This window comes from Anneissia japonica, unplaced genomic scaffold (assembly GCF_011630105.1).
Source record: "Anneissia japonica isolate Jap-2015-1 unplaced genomic scaffold, ASM1163010v1 scaffold287858_len863314_cov180, whole genome shotgun sequence".
In the NCBI taxonomy this organism is placed as follows: domain Eukaryota; kingdom Metazoa; phylum Echinodermata; class Crinoidea; order Comatulida; family Comatulidae; genus Anneissia; species Anneissia japonica.
Window position 1 is genome coordinate 326,222 of NW_022693771.1, and position 15,382 is coordinate 341,603.

A 15,382-nucleotide genomic window follows, 5' to 3' on the forward strand; every position below is an offset into this window, starting at 1 on the left:
ATATCCATCCATTAACATCTGCCAGTTGTATGTTTGAAACTACATAGAATTATTAGAATTAAATTAAAACCACAAGAAAACGGAACTGTTAAAAAAAAAAAAAAAGCCAAATCAAATGATATAAGTTCAATTCCTAAATGGAAAAGAAAAACTAAACACTGGGAAATTATAGTAAATAAGCTGCGACCTACAAGCTTTTTCAGTTGTATGAAGTTCCTGGGAGTTAGATCTGTGCATGTATCCTGTAGGTCTCTGTGGTCTAACGGGTTGCCTGGATAGCGAGAAGCTGCAGGTATAGAAACCCGCCAGAGACACTTTTTCATACGACTGAAATGAAGGAACCTTGCAACCTGTCAAGGCGAGAATGTTATCCATTAGAACACAGAAACCAGAAGTCGTTGGATCGAAATAAAAATAATGATATTTATTCGAGAGAGCTAATCTGGTGGTAGCCACTGTGTGTGCTGAATCATGGAGATCTCAAGTTCCCGGTTCAATTCCCATTGCTGCCTCTCCTTGTATTTCAGCTGCCCTTGTGCACGTTAAAGAACGCAGTACACTCGTCAGAAAAAAGTGGGGGATTGTCTCCTGGTGTACTGCCCAATCAGCACCAGAAGGACCCCACTGGAAATAAGTCTTATAGACTTTCGTGGACTATCCTTAGTGTTTACACCGAATAAATCCAATTAATTGCCAATCCCTAATATTGTGGTCTACAAACTTAGTTTTTGTTAATTTTATCATGAAAAATATCTAGTGTCAGCTATATTTCTAATTGGTCAGGTTATGCTAACATAAATATTTATTTTTCAGACACTAATTTGCATAAAAATGTGGGATATCCGGGTGACTTTTCTACAGAATATAAATTTTTAGGTGACTTCACCCTCCATACGGTTTTTATTTCAAACTTCAAGGTTGAGGCAGACTGGCAATTATATAGTTATTGGTGAGGCAACTACCCTCTGGTACTAGTAATTTGATGCCACAGAATACAATTCAAAAATGTTTTATAAAGTATAAAAATGAAAATCTAAACAGGGTTGTGAATTATTTTGCTTTGCTTCAACTGGTGACTGCATAATATTAATATTTTTTCATTTTCATTATATTTCTTTTACCAAGTAAAAACAAGATGAAGCAGTATTACTGTATATTTGACATTAGAAAACCCAATCAGACAGATAAACAAATAAAATGATCAGCAAATTACACATTCTTTATGTTTTTTATTACAATATTCAAATGTGCAGTACATAATCCCAGTCTAAATTTATTAATATTCAAAGTGTATATTTTTCTAGATTTAACACAATATTTGCTTATTTTTAATCACTAATCATCACATAAATACTGTGTATAACAAATAGGTATTTTACCAGCTAAATATTTCCTGCCTTAAAAGGAAGTGCAGAGTTGAGCAATTAAAAATTATGTAGAATGATTAAAGACTCGGGTCCCCAATATGTGTGCAACTACAAGTTGATTCTATGGTGGGGCAAAGTGCAGCCTGCGGGCCGCATGCGGCCCATCAGTGATTTTTGCGGCCCACGACAATGAATTAAAAACGGCGGGCCGATTAAATTGTCTAGAAAACATGTTTTTTACGGTGCAACACCAATCATATGTAAAAAGTAACATTGAAACTGAAAATAAACTGATGTAAAAGCAGTGCTTGGAGGATTTCGGAAGCTCACTGAAAACAAACAAGTTTGGGTGCAGCCCTCGGTGTTAAATCAAAAGTTCACTTTGGCCCTCCGACCGATTTTTATGCCCACCCCTGGTATAAATAGTAATACAATATAATTATATTCTTTAACAAAACTAACATTGCTTAAGGCATGGAAACTTAGAAATGATATATGGTGATTAAACCTGATAAGTTTGTATTAAGTTTAATGCACAATTGGGCTACATTGTTGTTGTTTGACTGAGCTGCTATATATTTTATTTGACTATCTAATGATTGTTAAATCTTGTGTAACGTGGTTGTGTGCCACTGTTACAAAAGTGTTATTCCAAGTAAGTTATTATTATTAGCTACTTTTTCAATGAGATATTTTAATAATAGCTAGGTGAGTTAATTACAGTATAGATCTACATGTCTGTCCAGATTCACCCAGCTGTGTAGCTGGGGTCCCAAGTCTCTCGGAAGTAACAGGAGTGTCCCAGAAATTGAAAAGGCCTGCCAACTCCTCTAGGCCTTGCAACTGAGAGCAAGCAAGAATTTCCCAGAAAATATCATCTCCAGCAAATTTATATTTTCTTGTTTTTATTAGGCCTAGCAAGTGAGAGCTCATAGTTGTTACAGCACGATTCAATTATTAATTGTCTCGCGGAACATAAGAATGAGTATCACCATGGAGAAAATATATCAAAATTAGATGTGTTAAAAAAGCTTATTTAAAAAGATCTTCCAAAAGTGGCTTCTTCTAACATGGCACCCTGGTGTAATCAAGGCCAGGACAGTCTGAAATGATCATTAGACCACCAAGCCAGTGAATAAAGGACTGAATATCAAATAATAGAGTAGGCCTGTTATTTCTGCAATTTGCATTATATTTACAATTTTTCCATCAGGTTTTTTTTTTTCAAATTAACTACAGTACCTTGCATATATTGATACATTTCATGAAATTGTACCTCTGCACTTCCCTTTGAATTTTTTTCAAATGCAATCTAAACCAGCATGTATGAAGAGAGAGACTAGTGGTCTTAAATCCATATTAATATCATACAGGTCTAAATGGTACGATGCTCGTCGATATAGCGAGAGATTGTGGGTAATTTTGTTTTAAGAGCTCTTAAGTCACTTGTTTTTGTAAATTGTTTACATTTATATTTTTTGTATTTACTGAAATGCACTCTCTGGATTACAAAATGTTTTCAATTACAAATTCTGTTCAGATGGAGGGGTATGTAATCGTGAGATGTTACTATTTAATTACCGCTGTGCAATTAGCACTTATTAGCCTAGCCATATTGATTGCTGGCCTGGCCAACACAGAAAAAATGGGGGTTTATTGCATATTTCAAGTGTTCAGCATCAGATATTTGAATTACTTGCCTGCAAGACTGTAACAGGTGGTCTATGGCATCCTATTTAAATTTCATTCCAAACAATAAAGTATAAAGCACAACACTCAATAGATTTATTAAAACAATTATCAATTTGCTCTTAAAACTGCTCTGCTGAAATTTCCAAAGGACTCTCCTTGTCTTTCATTTTTAATTCTTCACGGTAGTAGGTTAAACTTTCCTGCAAAGAGAAACAAAAATGACTTGATTGATTCATTTATTTTAATAATGTATTTTTATGATAAGTAGGTACAAGAATATCTGAGGCTTAATCCACATTAAGATAATAAATTTTTAAGTGGAATTAGTCCTATTTATATGTTGTCAGTAATATAAATATTATCAGTAAGTACTGTATATAGTATTTATAGATATTGAATTGTGTTTATATTTTTACTTACTAATCTTGTACATACTCTATTTATTACTGTATTTATTACTGTATATGATTTAACTTTATAAAATTGCCAGTGGAAACAAATTTCTGATTTTTCGAACAATAAAATTAACTTGCTGAGAAAAAAAAGAGACTGAATTGTCCTGGATTTTGGAGAGTGAAAATAGTTATATTTTATTGTACATTTAGAAGTGGCATTTATGGCTAATAGAACCAATGTATTTATAAAGGTCTTTGTAATGGAAAAACAATAAACTGAAACTAAAACTGAATAATTTTACATATTTTCATTTAATACATTTTGTTTAAGTCGCAGGCTTATCATAGGTAGAATGAACACCTGCTTCTTATAGAACAAAAATTATATCTATGGCCAAATATAAAAGATCGTACAAGCATTTTCGGTATTTTATCGTTAAAGGTAACTAGAAGCATATCCCCTAATAAAGTCTGTACAACCAGCAATTTTAGAAATGTGAAAAGGCACGTAAATTTGGGGAGAATTGGATATTATAAGATATCTAAAGTCAGGTCAGAAACATCACATCCATTTATCATAGGACAATACTTTACAGTAGCGTATAAATTAGAGCATATACCTGATATGTGGAGAAATGTATAATTATGCTGCTTATCTAGGGTCAGATATCAGAAATGTCATTTCCGGTCACTTTCGGACAAAATGGGGCATTACAGCAAATATATACATGTCTGATCCGAAAAATTTGAGACCAAAATAAGGTGTCTATGACCACCAGTTATGGAGATATTAATGTTACAGGGTACAGGGTCAAAGGTCAAAAACGTTGGATTAATTCAAATAGAAACATGTATGTTCCAAACAATATAAGGCCAAAATTAGGTCTCTAAGACCAATGGTTATGGAAATAAGGACATAATGTGATTGTACCTAGAGTCAAATGTCAGAAATGCCACTTCCGGTCATTTATGGGCAAAATATTGTAATAGAGCAAATAGAAATGTATATTACAAACAATTCGAGACTAGAAGTAAGTCTCTATGATTTTCCGTTGCCAAGATATACGAATCTAACTTTTAGTAGGCCGCGAGGAAGAAAAAATAATAAAAATATTTCATAGTGAAAGTTCATTGCATCCCACTATCCCATAAGTTATTGTTATTGTTTTATGTTATTTCTGTTTTTTGATCATTAATTATAATTCTCTTTACTGCAATCGCATACCAGAATAGATACTGGTAATACAAAATATTCTAATAGGCCTAGGTATAAAAATATAAAAACATACAAAATACAAACAAGCATTCAGGAAGTGCAAAATAAAACAATACAATAAGGCAAGGCAGCATTATTACACACATTTAACATATATTTTTAATTAGTATAATATTATTTAATTTTAGAAAATGTTAATTTAAAATTCAGGTACATTGCAAATTTAATATAATATTTACAATATTAGCAGACTTTGATACACTTCTAATATTTTCATAAAATTATTCAATTATTATTTTATTGTAATTATTTGTTCTTTATACTGGACGCAGGGTTCCTGGAACGCCGCCCTCAGCGGCGAGTGCGAAGCACAACTCAGGGTCAAAAGTGGAACGTGAAATTTCGATATAGTTTCGTAGTCAGATTTGCGAGAAAAAATTCAGCTACCATATTTCTCGACTGAGACGTCAGTGGGAGCTGTAATTTGTATGGCAAGGAGATTGTGCAACCCTTAATTGGTATTAAGTGAATTTATGCCCAGAAACCTTGTAGTTATTAATATTTTGGTTATAATAGAAAATATTCATTTTTTGGTGACGTCACACTCACAATATAGTTAGCATACGTCATAAGCTAGATTATGTCACCTTTTCCTGGTAAGGCAAACTTTCCCGGCGTGCTTTTTTCATGGATAAACAAACAGCACTGCTTTGCACATGGATGCCTTGCCCTAGCTAGGGCTACAAGAGCCGCATTGTTAGCATTGTATAATACGTATAATACGTAAACAAGGTACCTCTGCAACTGAATTATTCTTAGTTATTTGTTTTTTATTTCTTATTTTAATTTATTTCTTTTGAAAGTGTACTTTAGTTTCTATCACATATTATTGCACTGTCTAGTTAGGCCTGGGCCTAGGCCTAGTCTTATTATGCCTTATCGTCCCCCGCTAGACAGTACATCAGTACCCCCCCCCCACCATACAGTACAGATGTTTGCTAGGCAACAATGTGATGGCACCTTCCTTCCCAGGTGTTCATGTAACATAGGCATATTGTTAGCAAAACAGTTGTGTGTATTTCTTTGTAAAATGAGTACCATGGCGTACTCATTTTCACAAAGCATTTGCATCCCCTCTTGGAAAGAGGGAACTTCGAAAATTGTCTCCATATCTTCGCTGATTAAATTAATCACCGTAATTTAGCTTACACTTATGAATTTAGGGAGCACTTAAAATGTACAATAATCATTTCACTACCCAACAAACTCCGAATTTATTCATGCATTAGGCCTACATAATAGTTTCATCTTGCTCATACTCAAACATCACTGGCTTATGGTAACAACCAACTGACTGCAGACCATTTCCGGTCACACATTACTCTCCATAACACAGCACCCCCTAGTTCCGTCACCTCTGGGTTTCCTCTTCAATAACAAATTACTGTTCTCCCAGAGGGCCCCATTTATTATTTATAATATTATTAAAAATTTGATACAATTCTCATAAAAATAAATGATTACAATTAAAAAGACACCATAAAAAGGTGCTGTCTTGTTGTGTTCTCACTGATTATGCTCAATCAAATAAACTAAACACCAAACTTCAAAAATTCTGATTTAAAGCACTCACTTCAGGTTCTGTAAAAGGAGGCTCTTGGCCATTTCGCTTCATTAACAGCGCTATCCTCTTCAAGTTAAAATCATTTACTTCTATTCCTTCATTTATCATTCTTTCACGACAGTTGAGGGCCCCCTTCCAATCTTGCTTCTCATCTATAAAGACAAAAGAATTGTAGACAATTAGCACTTTACGAACTAGCAAATTTTATTAATTCACAAGCATGTTCACAGTGGTTTTCTACAAGTGAACATTCGTAACCCTGTATGGGTACAAGGACCCTACTGCATGGGTGCAGAACCATCTCCTCTACTGGATATTTTTTCTCCACCTGGTCAACAGGAAAATATTTTTTTCCCATGATGGTCTTATTTACTACTTTCATTTGTTTATTTATAGTGCCCGTTACATATCAGGCGCCCTGAGCATCTTACATTAATTAGATGGATATGTGAGCTAAATAAAACCCAAGTCTGTCCTGATACCAGGTTTCAGAGGTCCCAAGTTTGGTGAAGTAAATTTTCTGGTTACTTTGTCGTGAATCTGAATTAAGCCTGTTACGGCACTAACTTGCACATGTGTTGAGGCCTTACAAAAATACATTTAAAACAAATTCAACAAAAACAAGCATATGTGAGTACTGTATTTATTTACAGTAGTAGTAGTACCAATTATATTTACAAACCTCTTATTTGTGAAGCAACTTTTACATTATTATCTGTTTTTAAAACAAAAGAAAAATTATAGATTTTCCGGTAAAATTTGATTACTTCTGGGAAGCGAGAATTTGGCTTTCAAAAATCTGTGAAACCCTCAATTTTCTTGGGAGGCCTAAGGTTCAATTGCAGCTGCCACTCTCCTTGGAGGGTTTAAATAAAATTTACGATAGTGCACTGTTTATGCTGTGACTCACATGTGTCCATTAAAGTCCATTAAAGAGTGTAATAAGCTCTTTAGAAAAGAGTAGTGCATTCTGCCCAATGCACTAAAGGAAGGACACCAATAGAGGAAACAAGTCACTGGACTTAATGGGCTATCATTGGTTTGATTCATACCAAAAATACTTTAATACGAACTACTTACCAAAAGCCTTGATGAGGTAGAAGTATATCTTAGACTGTTCTTTGAAACTGCTGTTTTTGGTCAGTTCAAGTAAACCTTCAATTTTGTTAACCTTGGAAAAATATAAAGCAGAGTGAAAGGATTTTCCAAACATATTAAACCAAGAAAATCAACAGTATAATATAATAATGTGCAATTATTCTTAAGTTCAGAAGACCCTTTACAAAATAGAGCCCAAAGGAGCCATTATTTCCTAAAAAAATTTGACTGAAGGCCATTTTTGGAGAAAATACTGGCTCATGGTCCATACGGCTTTTATATATTATAGGGTCCAAAACAACTTGACAATAATTTCTTTATATAGTGCCCACATGGTATATCGAGGACTGTGGCTTGATTTCACGTACTGGTGTTGAAGAGCTGTGTTCGTGTTAGCCAAGTTATAAGAGCTGTGTTCGTGTTACCACGTCAGAAATGCTGTGTTCGTGTTAGCCACATTGAAGAGCTGTGTCTGTGTTAGTCATGTTGAAGAGCAGTGAGTTGGAGATAGGTATGGGTTGGCGAGCTCCTAGGTTACTGTTGGAAGGGCTCCGCTCTGAGCAGCTGTGAATTCATATTTTTGCTGGTTTTTGTTGATCTTTTATCAACATTTTTATGTTGAAGAATTTTCTACAATTTGAACTTTATTTCTGATTTTGGCCAGGCCTGGCTTTGTTGCTTACCAAGCTTTCCTGTGAAATTGTTTATTGGCTTTCCAGCTTGACTAAAACAATAGAAAGTACCATGGTGAATTACAAGCTACACTGTAGCCTAGAATCTGTATTTCATCATACTGGAGATGAATCAAGTTTCTATGGATTTAACAGTGACGAAATTAACTCTTTGTTCTCTATTTCTCATGTTTCTAATGAGAGTAGTGCTAATGGTGTTAGCAAGGCTCATTTTGAACCATCTATATCTATTACTTGTGATAAAGAAACACAAGCAACACCTTCCTGGATGTATGACCTGCCTATGTTTTCTGATTGGAAGCTTTCCCTTGAGAAGCAAATATCTGAATTACAACAAAATGTTCAGCTCCTAATGAAAGTTAGATCTGAAGATGAAAACTTACAAATGGAAGAGCCTACATCAATACATGAATCTCCAAAATCACATCACACAGGCCCATCGCAGACCAGAACCCTGAAAGATGTCATCTCTGTTAAAACCAACAACCGCTTCATGCTTAATGTTGAAGATGATGAAATTCACCCAGACACCTCAAAAAATTAAAGTGAAAAAAATCCTCAGTCAACTGTTCATACACCAATGAATCTTCGACCAACAGCTGATGTATTCATCTCTCCATCTAGACTGCTTTCCATGACCAGCGATTGTCGGAGTTCAACACCTATAAGTGGAAACCCAAACCAATTTCAGCCTCAGTCACCTACTGTTGATAAACCAGCTCACAGAAAACCATCTCACAAACCCAAACATCAATTGCTCAAGAAAACTCTACTCATTATTGGAGACTCTATAAACACGTTATATTTTCATTGCAGATTTTTTGGGCTCAGTACGGACTCCAAACGTATGCAGGCGTATGCGGATTTTATAACTTGTTTATCCCTAAACACCTCAATGGTAATTGCATGTCACGTCGCATAAGAGTTGTAAATCGCTGCATCCCTGGCACTAAACTTGAGCTTTGGGAAAAACTTGCACCAGTATTTATACAAGAAGAAATTATCATTCACTGTGGCACAAATAATGCGAGTCAATGTATTGTGGCCGAATGTGCTGAACTATTGAGCACTGTAACTGACAGTATCTTAGATAAGGACCCGTCTATTCAAATCGTCATATCCTCATTGACTACTCAGCAAAACTCAGGTAAATGTGCCTGGGTCAAGGAGTATAACGCAAGGGTACTTGAATTATGTAAATTGAAGAACTGGTCCTACATTGATAACAGTGTGAATATTAGTCAGTATCACCTTGCCAAAGATGGCCTTCATCTAAATCGCCAAGGAATCACACAACTTGCAATGAACTACATTCATTTTTGCAACAAGAGTTCCACTTAAACAAAAGTATTGATATTAAGGATAATAACAGTAAGTCTCAGTATTATTCAAAGAAATCTGAAAAGTGTGGTGAAGGCTTTAAAAATAATTTGCTCTCTCATATTTCTGTTAATTGTGAAAACTGTACTCTAAATTTTCATTTAACTTGTATCTTTGATTCATTTTCTAAATGTAACAAGTGGTGGTGTGACAACTGTTTCTCAAAAATTTCTTCTGCTGAACTTCCATTCTATGATGGTTTTATCGATTATAAATGTCTTCCTCAAAAAGGTTTTAAAATTGGACATATTAACATTAATTCTAAAGAAACAAGGTTGATCACATTAACACTTTCTTTCATTTAAATGATTTTGATATACTTTCAGTGTCTGAAACATGTCTTGACACCAGTATTGATAATGCTGAAGTTTCCATAAAAGGCTATGATATCTGTGCTAGGTTAGACAGACAAGTCTTAAAAGCCGGTGGTGGTGTTTTATGTTATGTAAAGTCTCATCTATTATATAAAGAAAATGAGGTCCTTAAAGATGAAAATATTGAAACAGTATAGGTTGAAATTTGTCTCCCTAAGACTAAACCCATGCTTGTTGGGACTTTCTACAGACCTCCATCAGCCAAGGCCGAGTACCTTGATAGACTTAGCAATATTTTTCAACATGCTACATCTCTGTACAAAGATGTTTTTATCTTGGGTGATATGAATCTTGATATTACTAATACTGTATAACTAACTCCAAAGAAATTAATGATCTATGTAAAAAGTCAAATTTAACTCAAATAATCAATGATTACATTCGATTAACTGATACAACTAGAACTATTATCGATCTTATATTTGTGACAAATCAAGACATATTATCTAATTCAGGTGTACATAGTTTAGGCTTATAAAGTGACCACTGTCTTGTCTATATTGTACATAAAAAACAAAGAGTCAAGGTCCCACCAAAAGTTATTCAATCCAGATCCTTTAGAAATTTCAATAAACATACCTTTATAAACAATCTTAAAGATACAAACTGGGATCAGATAAAAGAGTTTATTGATTTAAACCAAGCATGGGCTCTATGGAAACAACTGTTTAATCTTGTCTGTGATCTCAATGCACCATTAAAAACTAAAAAAGTAAAAGGTTCAATTCCTAAGTGCTTTACAAGTGATTATTTCAGATTAACAAAAGACAGAGGATACCATTACTCCAGAGCACACAAAACAAATGAAAAGACTGGGAGAAAGCCAAATCACTAAGGAACAAAGTTAACATACTAAATTGAAATCTTAAAAGAACTGACTCGATTAAGAATAATGCTAAAAATCCAAAGAAGCTTTGGGACACCATACATAAATTAATTCCTAAAAATAATCAAAAGATTAACAAAGTTCGTACTAAAGACGGATACACAACAAATGATAAAGAAACTGCTAATATCTTCAATAGCCACTTTACTTCCGTTGGAATAAATCTTTCTTCTAACTTCCCTGTATACGAGAATAATGATTCACGAATTGATTATAACATTTAGATAAGTTTGAATTTTATTTTATCACAAAAGAGTTTGTTTTCGATGAAATTTGTAAATTTTCTTCCAGTAAAGCTAAAGGTCTTGATGGAATTGATTGTAAACTACTCAAACTTGCTGACCCAAATAATTATAGACCAATCTCTGTGTTACCTATGATATCTAAGATCCATGAACGGGCAGTTCATGATCAATTATATAGCTACCTTACTGAAAATAATATCCTAAATGAATCTCAGTCTGGGTTTAAGAAAAACCACTCTACTCATATCACTTTGCTTGATGTCACTGATTATATTTTCTAAAACACTGACAAAGGTAATGTAACTGCTGCCCTTTTTCTTGACCTGAGAAAGGCCTTTGACACAGTCAATCACATAATTTTAATTGATAAACTCAGAAAATATGGTATTAGTGATATTGCCTTAGAGGTGGTTTAATTCATATTTAAGAAATCTAAACCACCCAATTGGAATATACCATTGTTAAAGTGGGTGGGCAACAGGGTGAACAATGTTGGGTGGTCTTGCTTTTATCTAGCTTTACAATAGGACTTAATTTGCTATTGTACACTCCTATTATACTAAATTTAAACAAATTAGAATACTAAATATTAGACAAATACCATTATTGTAGTAAATTAATTAATGATAATTATTAAGAATTCAATTTGTAAACCATATACATGTATGATAAATACTTTTTAATAGAATTAGTCATTTATATTCTTATTTTTACCCATTGTGCAATAATTTTAGAAAATAATTTTAGAAAACTAAAATATACCTATTAAAACAATTAAACTTTAAGCACAGTGATTACTAAAATAAAATTTGATTACTAACCAACATGCATGTTGTCAGAAGAAATGAATGAATTAAAGGCGTATAATAGGAGTGTACAATAGCAAATTAAGTCCTATTGTAAAGCTAGATAAAAGCCCACCCACTTTAACAATGGTATATTCCAATTGGGTGGTTTATGTCCTGGGTGGTTTATGTCCTGGGTGGTTTATGTCCGTATACCGGTTTGAATTCATATTTAAGAAATCAGTCACAAGTTGTTTGTATTAATTCTGATAAGTCTGATTGTAAAAATGTTTGTATTGGTATCCCACAAGGTTCCATATTGGGACCACTACTTTTTATAATTTATGTGAATACTCTCCCAAACAGTGTTTCTTGTAAATCTGTTATGTACGCTGATGACACCACTCTGCTGTGTAGTTCATCCGACCCAATAATAATTTATGATTTTTGGAACAACTCAGAATGTTTCAAAATTTAATGATGTTACTGTGAGCTATAATAATGACTCCATTGACAGGGTTGATTTTTTAAAATACTTGGGTGTTACTTTTGACCCACAGCTTACATGGAACAAACACATTGAAAGCTTATCTTCTAAAGCTTCTAAAAGGATTGGTGTCATCCGTCGTATCAGATATTTTGTACCGCAATTTATTCTTAAGATGTTAGCTAAAACTATTGTTTTACCTTTATTTGATTACTGTTCTTGTGTATGGTCAAATTGTTCCATCCAATTATGTAATAGCTTACAAGTTCTTTTAAACACCTTAGGAAGAATATTACTTTCATGTGATATTAGAAAACCAATTAATGATATTTTAAGTTTGTTGAACTGGCAAACTCTGAAAAATAGATGGACAGACCAATTATTATTTTTAACTTTTAAATGCCTTCAAGGATTTGCTCTCTCCTACCTAATTAATATGTTTGTTTTCCTTGAAAATGATAAAAACACAAGAAGCCAGACAAATAATCATCTTGTAGTTCCACAATGGAACATATGTCAAGGAAAACAAACTTTTCATTACCATGCATCCATGAAGTGGAACCAACTACCTAGCAATATACTGTAACTAGGGATTTCCAGAATTTTAACCAATATACATTTAAAAATGCTCTGAATTAATTGGTCTCTCCTCTATTTTTGTAATTAAGTCATCTATTTTTGTAACTAAGTCATCTATTTTTGTAATTAAGTCCTTTGTTTAATTTTCCTAAATTTTTCTTTTCAATTTTTCAATTTTTGTATTTTATGTTGTAACTGGACCACAACGAAAACCAGTGTTTTTGCATTGAGCGTGCCATCCAGTATAACGAAAATTAAGTAAATAAATAAGCGCTCGTGTTAACCACGTTGAAGAGCTGTGTTCGTGTTAGCCAGGTTATAAGAGCTGTGTTCGTGTTAGCCACGTTATAAGTGTTGAGTATTATTCTTATTGTTCATATATTTGTTTTATTACTATTATTATTATTATTGTTATTATTGTTATAACCGGTTATTATTGCATTGCCATGAGATATAGGCCTAACTGATAGTCTTACACGTATGCAAAATTGTCTTTACATGCAATACTAAATAATTGTACGATAATAACTGATGGTGATAGACGGAATTGATTATCACAATTTCTAAACTAATGATCTATGTTGATGCTATTGTTGACTGTTATTGTTGAAATTGTTACTTGTTAGACGTGATAATATATAGTAGCATTATTATTCTTGAGATATATATGCATTGGAGATCAATGTGTAAATTAATAATAATGAGCATACAGTAACTGTTTAGTAATTATTATTGTTGTGAACCGTTATACATATATATTTATTATTGGAGAACAATGGGTAAATGATAGTGAGCAAAACTGTTTAGTAATTATTATTGTGAACTGCTCGATTAGGCATACACTGATTTATGTTATATATTAATGGAGATCAATATGTAGTTTATTGATAATTATTAAATTAATTGAATTATTGACAATTCAATTGCTATGAATTGTTTATGATTAATAAGATAATGGTAACATTATATTGTTATTATTATGTACACAGACTAATTAACTATATATTGCGATACTTAAGTGGATTTATTGTTAATATGATGAGTTGTGGTTAATAAAGTTTAACCCTAGTTTAATTCCGTGTCGCAAATTATTGCCGAAGTCCTGTCTCTGTTTTGGAATTTTGGAGGAACTTGTGACAGTATTACATATATTTAGACTATTACATAATCAAACTGCTGGCTGTGGTGACTGGTTGCTTAGTGATAAATACATTAACTGCATGTGTGCATTATCTGCGCATGAGAATGATTTGCCAGTAGTACACAAACTGACTCTTCGCAGATCTTTGCAATACGGTGAAGATGAACAAATGATTGTGGTTGATGAAGTTTATTAAGGGTAACCTCCTGGTAGACATTTGTAAGATGAGGCTTGGCCTTGCAATGAAAAATATTCAAGGTTATTATACAAGGTATAACCCAAGCTTTGAGGCTTTTTTCACACGAGATGCAAAAAATAGCACTATATCGAATTAGTACCTGCCGGGGATAAGAAAATTAGGTGCAAATAAATGAAAATAATGACGTTACGACTGACTTATTAAATGAAGATTATTCAAGGTTTAGATACTGTACTTACAGCATTATCATCATTATGAGCACACTGTATAACATAAGCCATAACTCTTTCTTCTTTTTCTAGCATTGATGGATATTTCTAGAGCAAAAGAAAAATGAATTGTTGATTCTTGGATCAGAAATTAAAACAAGTTTTAGAACCATAATTTTTAAAAAGTTTGCTGATGTACTTTGAGAGTGTTGGAGACGTAGCTTATTGGTTAAGATGGTCCTGGTTTCAATTCCTGTGACACCATAGAATTTTTCTCATGACTAAAACACATCTCTCCAAGTTTGAAACTTGGCTTAGTTTATAAAGCATCCCATTATTCATTTTAATCATTTATTTCAAAATTAACTCCACATACAACAATTAAAGAAAATAAACATTACGTATTATAACATACAGTCGAAATAATTAAGTTATGTCAATTAAGTTAAACAAATCAAATATCAGTGTATGTATCATTGAAAATGAAAAGGGATAAGCAAAATAGGCAAATGATCCACAAATGCCTTAACTCATGCTCTCCTTCATAAAAATAAAAGAAAGATAATTCTTATTGCTTTTTACTGCTACTGTTCTTAATAACTGTTTCCTTTTGTTCGTAGCAGCATAAAGGTTCGGTTAGAAAAATGGAAAGCAATTTATTAGTATGGAATTACAAGAACTGAGCTCCCATTAACTTGTGGTGTACCACAAGGGTCTGTGTTTATCTATATTATAATTACGCTTCTTGAACACAATGCAAATTCGAGGTCCTCAATAAACATCTGGGATTCGAAACCTACTGGTATGACAACAGTAACAACATAGGGCATCAAATCCTCGATCACACGAAGTGAATATCATTCCATTTTTCAGGTTCGACGAGGAAAAATAATGACTTTTACCATCGTTTTATTACCGGACAGGTAGCTGTCTCGCGAGAGCATATCTGTACACCTTCGCATTCGCTGTCTCTCGGTGAGTTGTTTTACAATCTTACAATTTTGGAACGCCAA

General features: G+C 33.3%; 1 protein-coding gene across 1 annotated transcript; it reads right to left on the reverse strand.

The window, feature by feature from the left end:
* Nucleotides 1-2,696: 2,696 nt before the first annotated feature.
* LOC117100899 (leucine-rich PPR motif-containing protein, mitochondrial-like) lies at nt 2,697-14,503 on the reverse strand. Its single transcript, XM_033240735.1, has 4 exons — nt 14,400-14,503; nt 7,375-7,465; nt 6,304-6,446; nt 2,697-3,259 (listed from the first exon to the last, which is right to left on the reverse strand). Exons 1-4 carry the CDS (start codon nt 14,463-14,465, stop codon nt 3,179-3,181), a joined length of 381 nt encoding a protein of 126 aa, XP_033096626.1. The 5' UTR covers nt 14,466-14,503; the 3' UTR covers nt 2,697-3,178.
* Between the last annotated feature and the right edge of the window lie 879 nt (nt 14,504-15,382).